The following is an 18,368-nucleotide window of genomic DNA, read 5'->3' as shown; positions in this document are numbered from 1 at the left end:
TTAAACTTATTATTTTATGAGAATTGATAATTCAAATCTGTGAAATAAAAATGAATAAGAAAAACATAAAAACAACTTTTTTACTTTATGTCGTAGATGTTTTGTTTACTAGGTATGTCATATTACTAGTTTATTAGTGAATACAAATTTGTGTACATTTAGTAATCCCCACCTAAATTAATTAAATTTTATTCACCTTATTTTTACCATACCTAATGATGGATAATTTTCCACCGTTAACAAATTACATAGTAGAATTAATACATTATCTCCAACGGTTTATAGATTTGTCGGTTGGATTCGTTAACTGTTTTAACTAGATATATTAATATCTTTAACATACGGATAAAATATGTAGTAACACCTATAATAACCATTACAATTATTAAATAACTACAGGTCAACTATCTACTGCAGTTATTACATATTATTATGTCTACAACACATACTATAACGATTCAACAACGAATTTTATTTTTTTATCATGGAAATAATATTATTACTATAAATACTTTTGAATGATACACGGTTATTATACACTCTGAAATTGTTGAGTACAAAATTGAAAAGTATTTTGTAATAGTGAGCAAGTAAGTATATCGAGTGGTCTTTATGACTAATATAACCAATAACCGATTTAATAAACGTGTGTTTATATAAAGTGTTTTCAATTATACATATTTATACATACGTAATTATAAAAAAAACAATAACAACACGAAATTAAAAAACATTTTCTTGTAAATATGTTTTATTACATATGTTTATATTTATTTCATAAACATATAAAATCTATAGATTTTCAAAATATACACACATTTTAAATATACGATATATTATAATATAATATTTTAATTTTTAATAAAAAATATGACATGATTTGTTTTTGTTAACTCTTAAAATAAATGGTTTCTTTTTTCATTTTTTTTATTTAAAATCTCGATGAATGCTTCAGTTTTTTTCTGTTGTTTTTTATAAAATGTATGTCAATTCAATTTCTGCATGTTACCGTTATTGGATCAAAAGTTGTTTCTTATCGTAAATTATTAATTTCTGAAGGGTTCATTTATGTAAACAAATTTCTATAATCATCCTTATTTGTAACATTATTAGTCATGCTTCTATAGAAAATAACATATAATATATTGTTAATAATTATTATTGTATATATCTTTTAATATGTTATATTATATATATTACATTGTACAAATCATATAGATATCAAAAAAAATAATAATTAATTTTATAACTTTTATTTTAATCAATATTTATTTTTATTTTTATTTTTTAATGCTGAAGATAAAATTTTTATATTATATATGTATATATATAATATAATAGTGGCATAGTGACTATACATTTTATAGCATTGAAAAAAAATTTTAAAAATAATTTATTAGAACAATATATTTATTTAATTTTTGAGGTATTTTTGTTACACACTAATATATATTTATATTTTATTACTGATTTTCTTATGTATATTGCTGTATCGATAAAAGATCGAAGATTTGAAAACCTATTTTGAAAGATTTCCTCTTGTAACTTTATGTCTTTGATATTTTCCAACGACGTTTACAGTCATTAACGGTTTTAATAATGATATTAAGTTTTATTTATAAAAAATATAATGATATAAAATTAAATTATAAATTATATTAGAATAACTATAATGTATGTGCTGATAAATTTATTTAGGTTTAAAATTTAATTGGTTGAAAAAATAAATTATTTTTAGAACAAATACAAATTAAAATGTATGAAAAAAATGGTTTATAATAAATTTAACTTTTAAAAGCAAATTATGATAAATTATTAATTTAAAAATAAAAGACAAATTAATTTAATTTATATATCAATCGCTTTTTTGAAAAATAAAGTACACATAATTTATACAAAATATATTATTTGTTATGCTTTAAATATAATTCCAAATTTACCATTAATAAAATTAAATAATTATTGCTTATTTAATATGTATGAAAACAAGTTTATGGCAACAGGAGAATCTTTTCGTTCCCTATATAGCTTTTGCTTTTCGTTTCTCATAAAGCTACATTACACGTATTGGCGTATTGCAATGTGAGGCTATATAGTACCTATTGGAAAATTTAGGTAATCGATTGACACCAATTATTGTATTACCTATATGCACCAACAAAAGATGATATGGTAGAAATATTAAAAATTTTGGTAAAATTGAATTTTCCAAATTGTTTGGGTGCAATCGATATAGCTACTACAATAATACATCTTCATATTTTTTCACCAAAGAACAAGGAAACATTATTTTTAATTACAAAAAATTTGATTCTATTGTTTTATTATAGCAATTGTTGATGCTAACTTTATAAATTCATTTTTGTAGATATTGAATCTTATGGTAAATTTACAAAATCGAAAATTTTAGAAAAAATAAAAATGGCGAGTTTTTCCTCCTAATGCCAAGATTCCAAATTCAGGCCAAATTTTACCATGTCATCGTGGGAGATAGAGCACATTTCGCTTAAACCCACATATAATGAGAATAATGAGATCATATACATTCATACTCAAAAATTAAATCGAGAAATGATTGTGAAAAAAAATTTTAATTATCCGCTACCCCTTGCCTTGTTTTATTATTTTAATATTACCATATTAGTCATATTTTGTTATTTTACATAGTTTGTTCGCATAAACCTTGGTATAATAAACTTAAACTTTTGAACTTAAAATTCTTAATTTGGGTATGTACACATACAACTGTTAACTATATAAGAATACAAATTATAATAGCCAATATAGCCAGTAAGTACTAAATACTATTTTTTTTTTTTTTTTTTTAATATAACATAATAATATGTACTCTATTCCAAATTTCTAAAGAGGAAACACCATCCGACTTGTGGGCATGGGCGTGACCACGGTTTAAACCGTGGGCGTGACTTCTATAAGTACTATTATTTAGTCAAGCAGTGTTACTCCACAAACAAAAAAAATAGTCTTATAATATAATTTTTCGAAATTGTACATTGGCAATAGATTCAATGCTACCGTGATTCGGCCCGAGTTCTTATCATTTTTCGGACAATTGCCTACGACAATACGACCCCGTCCTGGGGGGGTCTTGATGTCGTTCGCCGTGATAAAGTAAATTTACTTTATCATGTCGTACTGTAAAGTTAGATATTAGATAGTTCATATTTCAATATTTCATACTCTTGTATTTCTTGTAATGTAAGCTATACTAGCAGGCTGTAGTCTGTACTTCTATAGTTCATAGAGTATAAAAACTACTATAGTAAAAGCACTATAAGGTCTATGTGTACTATTTAATAATTAAATATAAATTTAAAATCCTCAGTGGCCTTGATCAGTCTATGTATTTCTCTCATTGAATAGTTGTCGTGTGGAGACAAATACTTAGACCACTTTAGTGTATAGCTGTCTCAGGTAAGATAAATTATACAAATTATAAGAGACAAATTGATAATTGTTAAAAATCTTATATGCATGCTATTGCAGCAATACCACCTCTAATGATAATTTTTATTATATACTATATACTATAGTTCACACATCAATGGAAGTCCTCGAAGAAAATCGTAAAGTCTTGTTACGCACTAATGACCGTTTGACTAGTATAAAATCTATTGCAGTAGAAACTGAAGAAATTGGTTCTGCAATTGTTCAAGAATTAGGAGAACAAAGACAGACACTCAGTGGTACACGCAATCGATTAGAAGACATTGACAGTTCCAGGCAAACTTCTCACCGTTATGTCTCTGCTATAAACAGACATGTTCTCCAAGATAAACTTATGCTCATACTCATTATTATAATTGAAGCTTGCTCTTTAGTTGGACTTGTCTACATAAAATTTATAAAAAAATAATTTTATCTAAACAATGTATAATATTTTATACCTTAATCTACTACAAAATCATACAATTTTAAATATATTATTTTTATATTGTTATTTAGTATTTTACTACATTTAAAAATATATACATATTTAATTATTATATTTATGGTGTACATGATCACTACAAACTACAACTAAACATTGCTTAGTCCAAAAACATTTTAAAATAAAAAAACAAAATATTAACATTTACTTGGTTGTAACGTATAGTATAAATTAATTATTTCATAAGCTTTTGATATAATTTATTTTAATAATTTATAATTGAACAGCTTCTGCAACTTCTGCAACTTCAAATAATTGGCTGTCAGATAAATCATCGACTATATGATTAGCATACTCAAAACAAATTTCATTGGGCAACTTAGTGCCATCTGATCGGTACTGTTCACAGTCGGGATCATAACATTTTTGATACCAATACATTTCATTCAAATCAACTATGTACTTGACATTATTGTTTTTGTGTTGTCGTTTAATGTTTCCACAATAACGGTTCTTCACAATACTGTAAACTAATTTGTTAACTGAAGGAAAATAATGATTTTTAAAGATTTTTCCTGGGAACACGAGATCGGATATAAACTTATCAATTCGTGGAAAAGGTGAACTTGTATAACTTGATTGACATGTATTTTGATTTTTATAATCAAAATGTGCATGATCACCATATAATTTAGGAACAATTTGACTATCAATATTTGTGAAATTCAATAATACATTATCATCACAACCAAATGTTATGAGAGACTTTAAAAATATTTGTTTGTCAAAACAATCCTCGCAATGAGCTATTTCTGGAAGTTTATACTTGTTAGTATTGCTTAGGACTAATGGAACATTTTTTTTCAATTTTGATGACTTAAATAATCTAAAATGTCTATTTCTTGAATATACACTTTCGTCACAAAATAAACCTTTTTCAATTTTTAAATTAATAAGATCTTTAGTAGTTATACCACTGTAAAAGCATCCATTATCTTCTAGACAGTGATCCTCAGACAAAAATTTATTAATTTCACAGCATATAAAATGAACAAAATAACCAGCTTGACAGTTATTAGAGAATATCAAAGTTTGAAAAATTAAGTGATGACTAAATTTTTCAGCTGTTGATGAATCTAAGTCAAGAATGTCTTCTTCTTTACATATAATATTAAATTTTTGTTTGATAAACATAATAACAATTTTAACAAAGGTTTCTAACATTTTTATTCCATCGGATTCTGGATTTTCATTGCGATTAAATTCTAAATCAAAATATAATTTGCATGGGTTATTTTCTGGTATGATCTCATACGTGTGTCTTTCATTTTGTGGTTTACGAGAATCATAGTACCAAAACGTTTCAGGATGAGCAACCATAAAATATCGTTGACCATTACTTTGTTCATATGTGAAAGACATACAACCATTTGATTTAGTTTTTGCATAATCTAGTGCTTCTTGTTGCCTAGGAAAATTTTTCCAGCCAATTGGAGGTCCCAGCAACCGTTTGACATTAATTAAATGGCATGGTTCACGTCTTACCTTTTTGGATGAAGATGTTGATGGTATTAAATGAAACGAACTACGTTTAGAAGAACCATAAAACACTTCGGTAGTTAAACCCGACATGATCACATAGAACTATTTTCTGATAATAATCATTTAACAAAGCAAAACGTAAAAATGCCATAAAATAATTAGTACAATTGTTCCATGGTATAATAAAAGCAAAAATGTAGTAAATGCAAAGATAAGTTATTGTAAAGACTAAATAGTAAATTTAGTAAATTAAATATAAATTAGAAATAAATGTATAGTAATAAGAATTATTATCCGTCTCAATGATTACTTGTTTACTTTTTCAAATTGTTGCATGATAAATGATAACCGTTAGAGATTAGACAAAATAAATATTTTATTATTATTATTGAAATTTATGCATAGTTGCAGTTAAGCTACTACATGTTAAGAATAACGAATTTACGCAAATTATTATTTAGGAATTTATCCTTCCGAAATGTCTTAAAAAAAGGAAACCCCAAACATAATAGTTTTTATAATTTATAACCACAATTTATTTAAGATTTAATTGATTTGAGGTAGGGACTGGAACAGTACCGAAATGAACCGGTTTTGGTATCGGAACCCTTTAAATATTGGGAACCGGAACCTCACCGAAAACTTAATTTAAATTAATTCAAAACCAGAACAGGCTTTTTACGCGTTTACCAATAAAATTAACAAATATAAGTATAATAATAAGTAAGCTATTCAAAAAAATTTGAACTCTTTATTATTAATTTGAATTTCCAACAACAATTTTTATTGTTCCTAAAAGTGTGTCGAAATAACACATTTCTTAATTTTGGCCAGTCACCTTATGATACTTACATATTATTATAATAGATTCATACTAAATAGTCAATACTTTATGACATATTGACATGGTAGTCAATACGGGCAACTACATGCAAATTTAAGTGGATTAATTATTCTACTAGATGAGTTTTGGGTGTTCCTGTATTCGAGTGCTTTGTATGATTTATACAACTTTTTCATGCTTGTGTATTGAAACCTAATTAATAAATAAAATTAATCTTAGAAGTACATACCAAATGAAAATATTATTAGGTGACAAATGTAGATAAATACCTTAACATAAATTGTGTATCAAATTTGGGGAAACTTGAACTTAATCTAAGAATCTGACCCGATTTTTCCACAAACCAGTGCAGTTGTAATATTATAGCCCCCAAATTTATTTTGGTCTTTATTCATATTCACTTGATTCAAATAATTCCTTTCCAGATGCTATAGTTTAAGTTATAAAGATCTAAAGAATAACACTACTAAATTTCTCTTGTTTCATTTGAATAAATTTTAAAATATTGCAAATTCTTATTGGCCTCAACTCCCAGGAATCCATGTAAAATAAGTACGATTGCACTACTACATACAACATACTCAATGGGTCACTGAATCTGACATACAAATAGCTAGGACTTGAAAATGTTCATGCCATACTGACATACTGTTAACCATTTTATATGAATTCTGGGAAGTTCAAACTTTAGGTAGCAAAATTTGATTATTATTTATAGATGTAATGATTCAAGTAATAGGGTAAATAAATTAGGTAGTAAGGTAATGTCTCAATTAATCTTATATTGTATTGATTAAGCATCTTTATTTATATCGGTTTGTAAAAAAAATATATATAATATATATACCTATATATGTATTATAGCCATAACATCAAATATTTTCTATACATTATATATATTTTTTTTTTATAGTTTTTATAAAACAAATATTTTTGTCAATTTCAAATTTTACAAATATGTTACTTAAATATATTAAATCACTGATAATGAACTAAAATAAAAAAGAAAGAAAGAAATCCAGTATAAAAGTACAATTATTATATTATTATTAAACATATTTGAAAAATAAATTGAACTAAATCTTTCAAAATTTTATCAATAAAATAATTATTTACATAAATAAATTTGGGCAATTTATATAATAAATAAAATTTATTGATAAATGTATAGATAATGTTGAAAAATAATTATTCAATTTTAATTGCTCAAATGTTTCATTTCGAATAAGAAAATAATATATTGTACATAAATAAATACATATATATATACATAAAACAGTATTATAAAATTCGTTCGTAAAACAATAAGTAAGCTTGACAGTTTTGAACAACATTTGGTGTTACTTGTCTAACCATACTATCACTAACACAATACCAGGTACCACTTGGAGCTAAATGTGAAGGATCATCATTGCCATCAATAACTTTTGGTGGTTTAGTTTTACTGCCTTCTAAAAATGAGTGTCGATAGCTATCATCTTTAACTGGATCTCTAACCTAAAAAATATAATATATACCATATAACTTTAATAAATGTTAGCATAAAACATGCTGGAACAAATTGTTAAGAATAAATCTTCCATACTTTTACGTATGAAAGATAATGACCACTATGCAAAAATCCATTATGTTCCACTACACCATACAGCGAGTATAATATTCGGTTTTGACCTTGGCTTAACTTGTTCTAAATAAATAAACCAGTTAAATATTAATGTTTGTAATGTATTTAAATATATATATTTGTATTATAACTAACTTGACATTTAACAGAGCAGTAAGGAGCAATATCCAAAACCCATTGAAATGATACATCTCTTGTCATTTTACGTGTAGTTGAATAACACATTTGAAACCGTTTTAAATGTAATATTAAAATAGCTGGAGGGGAACTAATTAACATTTGTTTAGTACTTTGGCGATAAATTGTCTTATCTTCATTTGTTTCTACGAAAAATAATTACAATTTAATAACAATTGTATTATGATTTCCATTAAAACCTTACTTTTTTTGTGTTGTTCAGTACACCGCTCACATGAAACTTTATTATTACCGGTCATTATTTCAGAGGCAGTAAATTGATTAAGACAAGTCAACACTGAACACTCGCTATCTTTACATTTTGGTTGAGGTTGCAATGTAGCTTGAGGACATTCTTGAGAAAATTCGCCTTCTTCTTCATCCTCTACATCTTCTTCACTTTTTGAATCATCAAATAGTCCATCACTGTTGTTATCACTAACATTTGGTGTAGGATTGTTACGCTCCTAATATATAAAATATAGGTTAACTATTACAATTTTAAGTAAAAATTAATTTTAAAATTGAAAATAACATAGTTTAATTGAGATGTATGTTTCAATGTTTTTATTATGAATAAGCATTTATAAATTATTCATATAACCAGTACCTGATTTTCATTTGCACTATCTGTCCCGACATCCATGTAATCTGGACTGACATTGGCACGCATGGAATCAAGTGATGACCCTTGAGGTGAACTTGGGCTATTCGCAGGACTGCCAGGTAATACTGAATCCAAATCCATGGGTTTTTCAGAATCTAAGATTTGATCAGCATCCATTTGTCGGTCAGGATCAGCCAGTGGAGTATTATTCATTAATGTAGTAAGTTCAGTAATACTTAGAGAAGGACTTGTAACATTAGAAGGCTGCTTTTCTGAACCATATCCAGATTCTGGATTTTCTTTGTTTTCATTCTTCCAAACCGACATTTCGACTTCATTTGTTTCAATTTCCATATTGTCTTCAATGTCCGCATCATTATTCACAGCTTAAATTAATAATTATAAAAAAAATGTATAGATACATTACATATTACAGTATTAAATAACGTATTCATTATTCAATTTGAAATGTATCAAAACTAAAATAATATTACCTAATGGATCTTGCATTTTATTGTTAAATTGTTTATGCTCATGTTTCTTTCGCCTTCCTTGTTTTAATGCTAGTTTACGTTCTTTTTTTGTTTGATGTTTAGATTGATTAAAAACATCATTATCTTTTTTACGTGGAAATGATAATGGGTGGTTCTATTAATAATAATAATTATTATTATTCACAAAAATTTAGTTGTTATTAAGGATAGTTATAAAATACTTGCCTTATCAACTGCTATTGGCAAACTCAAGTCTAGGAAACTTTCTGTTACTTCTGATTTATGACCACAGGTTTGACATTGAACAACACTCAAAAGTTCACCTTTGAATACATGATCAGGACGTAAAAGAACATCTTGTAGTTTTTTGCCAAGCTCTTTAATTTTTGCAGTTTTTTTTTCATCAACTTCACTTGGATCAACATTCATTGATAAACCATAATGATGTACAATTGTCCTTTTATAACGCTAAAAGTACATTATTAATTTAAATAAATGTTAAATTGATTGACTTATAAGTGGAATAAGGAATAATATGGATATGTAGATGATCAAATTTTGTTTAAAAAAAAAATTTTTAATTTTGAACTCTATTATAAGATATAGAAATCACAAATTTTTAAATACATAACTAATATCTAGAATTTTCTTAATGTTCTATTTGTAAACAAAATATTATGATATGTAGTTAAATATTTTATAATTTAGCTATATCAAACTTTTCATTACCTGTTACATTTACAAAATGGAACAAAACCAGGCTCAAAAATATATTGTGATCTAAAGGTGAACTGTTAAAATTTAATACAGTAGAACTTCTCTAATCCATCACCTTCATGACTGGGGGTGTAGTCAGAATGCGAAAAAGGTCAGATTATCAGAATATACAGAACCTTAATAAGGGAAATATTAAACTAGCAATTAATTTTATATATCAATATATCTACTATAAATTGGAAAATCCAAATGTATTTTTAAACTATTCATATCGATAATACTATGGTCAGATAACCCGGAGTGGCGGACCAGTCAAGGACGAATTTTTATTATTAAAAATATATAAGAGCAAAAGAATTAGAAACAAAAGTTAGATACATTGAATCATTGACTTGATAAAAATAAAATAAAAGTAATAAAATACCAGCAATATATTATTATAACATAGGAAAATTAAACTTTTGTGTACTTATAATAATACATAAGTATTAAAATGATATTATTCAAGCATACCTTCAAGTCATCATCACGCACAGAGTCCAAAAGATGACGTAAAAGTTCATGAGAATCGTGCTGACTGTAGCCAATAAACATTTTACATTTTTTTCTTAATGAATCTAAAAGTGCACTAGGTGTAAATGTCGATTCACGTTCATTTGTAATCTCTTGAAGAGTGGTATACAAGTTTTCAGTTAATGAACTCCATTTTTCTTGATGCACAGTCTATTAAAAAATTAAAATGTAAATTAGGTTAGTTTTTCTAATTGAAACATATTTCATGATAAATAAAAAAATAAGCGTGAGAGTCTCAAACTCATCAAACTTTAAGAAATTGAAATAGATTGAAATTCAATTTTCTCTGTTCCAAACTACATTGACCCAATGTGAACCTAGTAATGCTTGTTCTGTACCACCGTAACACTTTATCCCCCACTTCTTCTTTACTAATACCAGCTATTTTTGTATCACTAACCATTTTGTCTACTTACCTTAGGTCTTTCTCTTCCTTTTATTCCTTCTACATTCATTACTATAAACACACTCACAGTCTCTAAGTCACCTCTCCGCATAATATAACTGAATCATATCAACTTATCTCCAATATTTTTATAATTATTAATAAAACACATTTAGTACTCCAAAAAATTCTTTTTTTTTTTTGTTCTATCTTACCTACCAAGTTACTTTACACAACCACTTTGGTCTTTCATCTTTGTAACTCATTCTCTATTTTGTTAGTGGACAATTATTCATTGCCTGTTTAAACAAATATTGAAATAAAAACGTTGTGAAAAAATATATGTAAAAAATTAAAAATGGTAAATTTAAATTTAAAAAATTGCAACCAAAATTTTATTTTTGGGCAGTTAAAATTTAACAAAATTATGCATATGCACATATATAAATTATTGCCATTATTTTGTAATATTAAACCAATTTGTGAATTCAGATTTTTCTAAATAAAATTAATTATAATTTAATATTTATTACATTAAGGATTTTTAAACAATTTTTTTTAGTTATATCTATCTGGCAACTAAATAGCTTAAATAACACTATAATTACATGTTAATTAATATTATATAAGTCAGAACAAGATGAATTGATATAGTATAAAACATAATAGCCAATAAATACCTTGTTAATAAAATAATACTTACAATATCTTCATTATCTAATTTTATGGTCATTGGTTCACCAGATTCACTTATGTCAAGTAAAAACTTTCTTAAAAATGGAGTTTGTGCAAGACATTGCAAAACTGAATTATAAAAGCATGTATTTCCTAAATTGGTCAAACCCTAAAATTAAATATAATAATTATTGTCAAGAGTAAATAATTTTTATGGGGGTAAGACTGCAAACTATGCTTCCAATTTTAGCTACAACACTAGTATATATTTTGGTTTAAAGCATTAGATACCTCGCCTAACTATTTTATAAAAATTAATATTGGTAGTAAATAAATTGAATAATGGTTGAGAGAATATTATTGCTATATAATTTATTTCTCTGATGCAAACAAAATATAGACAAAATGCATTCACACAAAATCATCCATTAAAAAAATATAGAGAATAATACTAAGGGTATCAATTTGAAAAATATTATCTCAAAACAGTTTAATATCAATTTAATTCTATATTTTTTTTTTTAAGTCAAATAATAATAAGATATAAAATTAATATGTCAAACCCTCAAATATATTATCCTTAACAATATTTATTATAGGTGATTTTATAACACATAATAAACTATAAACAGTTGCCCTGAGCCTCCACCATATATGTTATGTGGCAACAATTATAAAATATTGTGTATCCCTGGAATGATGTATCAGTAACAAATAAATTTTAAAATTGAGGAGAATATGACTATTAATATAAATATTCAAATATTAATAAGATTTAGTAATAGAAATTTAATATTTACAAATTATCTGTTTTTGATGAAATGTTAACTATATTCAACATCATACTCAAAAATCAAAACAATATCTCTTATTGTATTGTTAAATAACTGGTTATAACAATTAAAAATTAAAAATTTGTATTTCAGTACTCCTTTTCATTCCCTAAAAATCCCATTTCATTATATGTTATCCAAATGAAATATGTAATGCATCCAGATAAAAATGTATCATTAAACATCTAGGTTAATTGTGGCTTTGGTAATTTTAAAGAATAAATAAACTAAACAGCAATTTCTACTGTAATATACTCAATGCCCATAAATACCAAACCAATAAATTCATAAAACATACACTAAAAACCTATATTTTAGCAAATACATGTTTCCCACCAAAAATCTGGGCTGAATTTGTGATAATGAATAATCAAACAACCAATAGTGTGAGGCAATCCACCCAAGTTAAATAATTTATTTTATGCTAGTCATCCAAATATTAAATAAGCAAATGAGCCAAATCATGGACACAATCAGCCTAATAATATAATACAACTGGCCACTGGGATTCAATTAACCTAGTTTTAATAAAATGAAATAGAATTTACTCAATGACTATAATAAAAAATAAATACTGTAATGGTTAGTCACACATAAAAAAAAAAACACATAGAAAACAACTAATAGCAAAAGTTACAGTTAATTATTTTAGTGTTTATCCCAAGTAGTCTTTAGGAGTTTCAAGATTTTAACAGCCCATTGAAACATAATGCAAGCTTTGAAATAAGTTTATTAACATATAAAACGCTGTATAGTGTATGTCAGCATTTAAAAGTGTTAAGTATAGAAAACTTACTCTAGGTCTTTTGCATCGTTCGACATTGTTAGTAATACTTTCAGATAGCTCAAATGTTTTTTTTAGTGATGGAGCGTCATCATCAGATTTATTTACTCCATTACACTTTTTCAAAGAATTTTCTGAAAAAAAAAAAAAAATAAATATTATATAAATGCTAATAATTATTATCTACTAACCTGAAATTAATTTATCATATTGTGCATCTGCTTCAGTAGAACAACCTTGAATTGGAAGATCATTCATTTTATTTTTAGCTGTTTGTACTTGTTTCATATGATTGATCGAATCTATTATTATTTGTAGCTTTTTAGAACTGGATGCTAATATTTCTTTTCCACAATCGTTGCATCTATATAAATAAACAAATAAATTAAAAAAAGACTTGCCACCTAAAATAAATTATAGAATGTTTTTATTGTTCTCAGGGTTTTAACTTGAAATATTAAGTTTGAATTAAAAAGATTTAAATTTGAACAATTGAGTCAATATATATGTGAGATAATAAATAAGCATGTTCATCATAATTCAACTTCAATAGATGGAGTATTCCTATCTTTTAACCTACTATTTATTAATGCCATTAGGTAGAGATGTGCAAAAAAGTTGCAATTTTTAGTTTTTGGAATTAAGGCTGATTGATGGATATCAATTTGGTCAAACAATGGAGTGCTAATGTGTATGTTTTGAAAAATTGTACTGCACAAGAAAAGCTCTGGTCTTTTATTTATTTATGAATCATAATTTGGTTTTCATCACAATTTAAGATAATTATTATACATAACCCTAGCTTCTAAAATAAAACCTTTCAAATTGATTTACAAAGACACTAAATAAAACAGATATAAAAATAATTATAGTGCCTATATGTCAACATTCATCCTACATCTAAATTCTACAATCTTAGATTTACAGTTAATCATGATAATACAATTTGAGGATGATATATTATTTTTTTATTAACTTCATGCCATCTTATCAGAAGCCAATGGAAAATCAATAATTTTGAATTAAGGTTTAAAGCTTATAGAGTGACTGACAACAAAAGACTGTTGCCACTCATCACACATTCCTTAAGTATGGCTTTATCTGTATTAAAATAAAATCAATAATACAATTACAAATACAATCAAATACTTATCATTCTATTATATATCTTTTTTTGTTATATATAATGAATAAAATGAATAAATATGATATAATAGTTATTTTTAAACTTAATTTTCTGACTTTCTAGACAGTAATTAACCTATTCGGGCTAATAGCGCCTCCTTTCTTACATATACTGTCAAAAGCATAAAGTTTTAGTAATCTAATACAAACCATTTATCAGAAATTTTAAAAAGCCATTCAATACTATAAACTATTTGCTCCCCATTCATAAACTTACCCTTCACTACAGTGAGTGAATTGAATCATATATTATAGGCAGGAAGCAAATTGAAAAAATAGTTGCAATTACACAGTTCAAGGTTTTTCACAAAGGAGATATTTGGGTCATGTACTATTTGCCTTTTTTATTAATTTCATATCACTATATTAACACTGCCAATTTTTTCTGTTTGTTTAAAACATGAAATTTATTTTAAGTCAACGACTAATTCCATTGCCATACAGGATAAATTTATTTCATTCACTGCCTCGGTTAATTATCTGATACTTACTCAAAATCTTTACTTTAAATTTGAACAAACATGGATTCATCAAATTTAATACAAAGTTCACTTCACTAAATTCTCTTCATTTGCTTTATTTTTCTATCGCAACGTAAATTCTAAAGTTTTATGTAGATGTGTAGTATCCATACTACTTAAGACGCATGTTCTGTTATGCTAAATTAATTATGCCTTAATTAATACCTCAGGTTTCTGTCTACCTAACTTATTTTATTTTATTTTAATTATTTTCTAATTTCTAACACCACAAATTGTTATAGGCATTATTATATTATGTATTTTGCCAATTGCAGCTGATATTTTGCATAAAATATACAAATAATGATAACAAAAATAATTAACTTACATAATTATTAAACTTCCGATATTAACAGCAATAGAATGAGAATCACTTCTTGGAGTATTCTGATGTTTAACAATATGGTTGACGTCAAGATTAGAACAATGAAATGATCCACACTGTAGACAAATGTATAGCTCCTAAAAAATAATTAAAATTTTACTATACTAAGGTGTTTACAAATGATTACATGAGGAGCATGTATAATTAAATTCTAATTTTTATAATAAAGTATGTTCAAAAAAGTACAATAATTTGCTTAACATAAGTTATTATAAAACAATTTACATACTTCCAAGTTTTTGTTTTTACATTCAGAACACTGTGCAACAATCTTTTGTAAACATTTGTTTACATTGTTTACGTTGACTGCTTTTTTGACATGAGTGCAAGGATGTTTAAGAACTGGAAAAAACATTTTTATATTTAAAACTGAACATGTTAAATGTGAAGACGACCAGTGGAGTTTGTTACAGGGCATAGACTCACGGTTTGTTGATTGACTTTTTAATTCTCCCGAATCTGACGAATCGCCAGCATTAAGTGGAACAGGAGCATTAGAACTTTGCCGGTTACGTTTCTTATTTTTGCCTTTTGCCATGACTTAGAAGGATGCAAAATGCAGAGCAAAAAAACCTCAACACTGGACGTCTAATTATAAAAGATTTTATTTTTGGAAAAAACGTGATTAGGCGAAAAATATGGAAACAAGAGATAAGAGGCTCATGCCGCAATAAGTAGTCAATGTGCATAATATAATTTTACAATGACCGTAATAAAATTAATCACAATCATTATGAAAACATTTGAAAACGATTACGTACCTTCCTTCTTTTTTTCTAATCAGGAAACAGTGCTTCTGTACATCGACGTTTAGACAATTAGTGACGATGACACTTTCTATTTTATTTTTATTTAAGCTATCCTAGCGGTGTTACTTCTTGTTCACTGGCTAATTTTAGTAGTTACTCTAAAGTGTGATTTGCTTCGTCATTTTTGTATTTTTAATAAAAAAAAAAAAAAAAAACTAAAAATATTATGGCGATGGGATGCCGTATTACAAACATATACACATTAACATTATGGTGTAGCTAAAATTGTTACAGAGACCAAAACCTGGGTCCAGTACTTGAGTAAAGTATAAGTGTATAATATACTATGTAATACAATAGGTAAATTACACAGAATACACTGTAGACTGTAGTATGTAAACCTAAGGTTTTGTGTGAGTGTGAGTGTATGTGGTGTGTATATGTGTGTGTACTACAGAGTACAGAGAATGAGAGCTGAATATCTTTTTATGCTACAAAGTACAGAACTACAGACTGACAAGCTATGGAAGTGTAGTAATTGATTAGGGGGGGATCGACCGGGTGAAGTGTGGAAGGGAGTGCATGCAATACATTAGGAATTTGAATACAGCTGATAAGTTTCCCGTGAGGACGACGACGTGGTAAGCGCGTTATGTTAGTAGTCAAAAAACGATAGTTGGCCGACCTGTATATTACAAAGCGTGTTGTCTACGAATGATAACACTCATCGCACGATTTAAGATAGTACTATCTTAAAGTGCTTAAATCATTGAACTCTATATGATAACTGGAATACTCACCAAACAGTGTTGCCCGAGAGAGGATGTTAGAACGAGATAGCACATACTAATGGTGTTACTGTCTTTGTCTTGCACATGGCCCTAATATCTTAATTTCATATTTTACCGCAATATTATTTTAGTTAAAGGTTCTTAAAAATGTAGTTGCACCTCATTATTTTTTTTTAACTTCCACAAAATATTTTTTATTAATTAAATAAAATATAAATAATTAAATAATAAATAAATAGTTTATTAGTTGATAATTTTAATCCAAAATAATATAACAAGTACTGAAACATACTTTTTTTGTGGACTTCTGAATTTTTTTGTCATATAAAGGAAGTAGTAGGGAATTGTAAGTTTGGAATAAATTAAGTTGTTAATTGAAAGTTAGAAGGTTTTAGTTCATAGCTCAAGCATATTTTACAACAACTTCATTTTTAGTAAAATAATATTTATTAAAATAAAAACATAGTATTTATAATATTATTCATAATTGAAATAAAAGTGTACTTACGCTATTTACCTGGAGCTATATCTACTACTTACCTTAGATTGTACTTACTACTTTCCTAACTTAAGCTTAATATTGTAGATTTATAATTTAGGAAATATTAATACTGTAAATATCCAATAAACAAAATGTGCAATACATTTTTGTTATACTGCATGGCCAAAATTTCCTAAAATAAATAAATTTTTAAAGATACTATGATACTTTGTAGATACTTTAACTATATTCATAACCTTGGAGTTATATGATCTGTTAAGTTAACTAATGTAACTTCTGTTGAGTTGACTTCAGCTAGATATTTTTCCTGTAATGACAATATAACTATAAATTTATAAAAAAAAGGTATTACAGTTAATATAAACTATCAAAATATTCATTTAAATAAGAAACCATTGTAAAATATAATAGTTTAAAATAAATAGATTTATTACATTTTAAAGCATATTGAAATAAAAGCATACACCACAAGTTAACAATGTTATATTATGATAAATAAATGCATAAATGAGTAGTGTTGAAAAAAAAGAAAATATATATTAATTATAAAATAAATCAAGCTTATACACAAGTGTTAAACATGCACAATTTTCAATGACAAGAGTGCTGAAGTCGTAGTGTTGTATACAAAAAAAATTGGATATAAAAGTATAATGAAATATAAACTGGTTATATAATATAACACACAAAATAACTTTGTGAACACGTAACCAATATAAAACTCAAGTTAAACATGATTAAATAAAATAAGTTTGTTTAATTTGTTCCTAAGGGATGATTTTAAACCTTGATTTTGTTGTGTCAATTTTTTACACTGAGTATGGACTCTTAAAGTACAATAATATGAAGATATACATTTTACTATTTTCATTTTGTGTAATTCTTAAGTGCACATATCAATAATTGGATGTATAGGATTTACATTTTTTACTTGATCCAAAAATTGTCATTGCACTTTTAATATGATATTTTTTTTAAAGTTGTTATTTTTTATATTTGCAGAATATGCTTGATAACATTTTTCAGTGAATAATATTATATCAAAAATAAACATTGATACAAATTTCAGTTTGCCTCAATTTTTAAAA

At 26.1% G+C, this 18,368-nt stretch overlaps 3 protein-coding genes across 6 annotated transcripts; 1 reads left to right on the top strand and 2 right to left on the bottom strand.

The window, feature by feature from the left end:
- The first annotated feature begins 3,138 nt into the window (after positions 1–3,138).
- Positions 3,139–3,961, top strand: LOC113561061 (vesicle transport through interaction with t-SNAREs homolog 1B). Its single transcript, XM_026967264.1, has 2 exons — positions 3,139–3,435; positions 3,555–3,961. Exon 2 carries the CDS (start codon positions 3,566–3,568, stop codon positions 3,875–3,877), a length of 312 nt encoding a protein of 103 aa, XP_026823065.1. The 5' UTR covers positions 3,139–3,435; positions 3,555–3,565; the 3' UTR covers positions 3,878–3,961.
- A 62-nt stretch (positions 3,962–4,023) lies between these two features.
- LOC113561060 (DNA-directed primase/polymerase protein-like) lies at positions 4,024–5,720 on the bottom strand. The gene has a single exon (XM_026967263.1). It carries the CDS (start codon positions 5,522–5,524, stop codon positions 4,166–4,168), a length of 1,359 nt encoding a protein of 452 aa, XP_026823064.1. The 5' UTR covers positions 5,525–5,720; the 3' UTR covers positions 4,024–4,165.
- A 1,769-nt stretch (positions 5,721–7,489) lies between these two features.
- Positions 7,490–16,482, bottom strand: LOC113549274 (ubiquitin carboxyl-terminal hydrolase 16). 4 transcript variants are annotated; one of them, XM_026950497.1, is made up of 15 exons: positions 16,000–16,482; positions 15,665–15,826; positions 15,468–15,580; positions 15,182–15,315; positions 13,339–13,511; positions 13,160–13,281; positions 11,559–11,699; positions 10,411–10,620; positions 9,406–9,648; positions 9,181–9,334; positions 8,690–9,072; positions 8,285–8,546; positions 8,038–8,225; positions 7,864–7,965; positions 7,560–7,775 (listed from the first exon to the last, which is right to left on the bottom strand). In XM_026950497.1, exons 2-15 carry the CDS (start codon positions 15,774–15,776, stop codon positions 7,560–7,562), a joined length of 2,553 nt encoding a protein of 850 aa, XP_026806298.1. In that variant the 5' UTR covers positions 15,777–15,826; positions 16,000–16,482. The 4 variants fall into 4 exon arrangements, with proteins under 4 accessions (XP_026806299.1, XP_026806298.1, XP_026806300.1 ...); XM_026950498.1 differs by lacking the exon at positions 16,000–16,482 and having other exon boundaries at positions 7,490–7,775; positions 15,665–15,776; XM_026950499.1 differs by lacking the exon at positions 15,665–15,826 and having other exon boundaries at positions 16,000–16,481.
- Between the last annotated feature and the right edge of the window lie 1,886 nt (positions 16,483–18,368).

Source organism: Rhopalosiphum maidis, chromosome 1 (genome assembly GCF_003676215.2).
Source record: "Rhopalosiphum maidis isolate BTI-1 chromosome 1, ASM367621v3, whole genome shotgun sequence".
NCBI lineage: Eukaryota > Metazoa > Arthropoda > Insecta > Hemiptera > Aphididae > Rhopalosiphum > Rhopalosiphum maidis.
The sequence above is the reverse complement of the archived record's forward strand: the minus strand, read 5'-3'. Positions and strand labels throughout refer to the sequence as shown.

Coding starts and splice junctions, on each gene's coding strand:
- LOC113561061 (XM_026967264.1), top strand. CDS start 3,566: ATGGAAGTCCTCGAAGAAAATCGTAAAGTCTTGTTACGCACTAATGAC.
- LOC113561060 (XM_026967263.1), bottom strand. CDS start 5,524: ATGTCGGGTTTAACTACCGAAGTGTTTTATGGTTCTTCTAAACGTAGT.
- LOC113549274 (XM_026950497.1), bottom strand. CDS start 15,776: ATGGCAAAAGGCAAAAATAAGAAACGTAACCGGCAAAGTTCTAATGCT. Junction 9,335..9,405: donor TGCCAATAGCAGTTGATAAG/GCAAGTATTTTA, acceptor TATTATTAATAG/AACCACCCATTATCATTTCC. Junction 8,547..8,689: donor ATAGTGCAAATGAAAATCAG/GTACTGGTTATA, acceptor TTTATATATTAG/GAGCGTAACAATCCTACACC.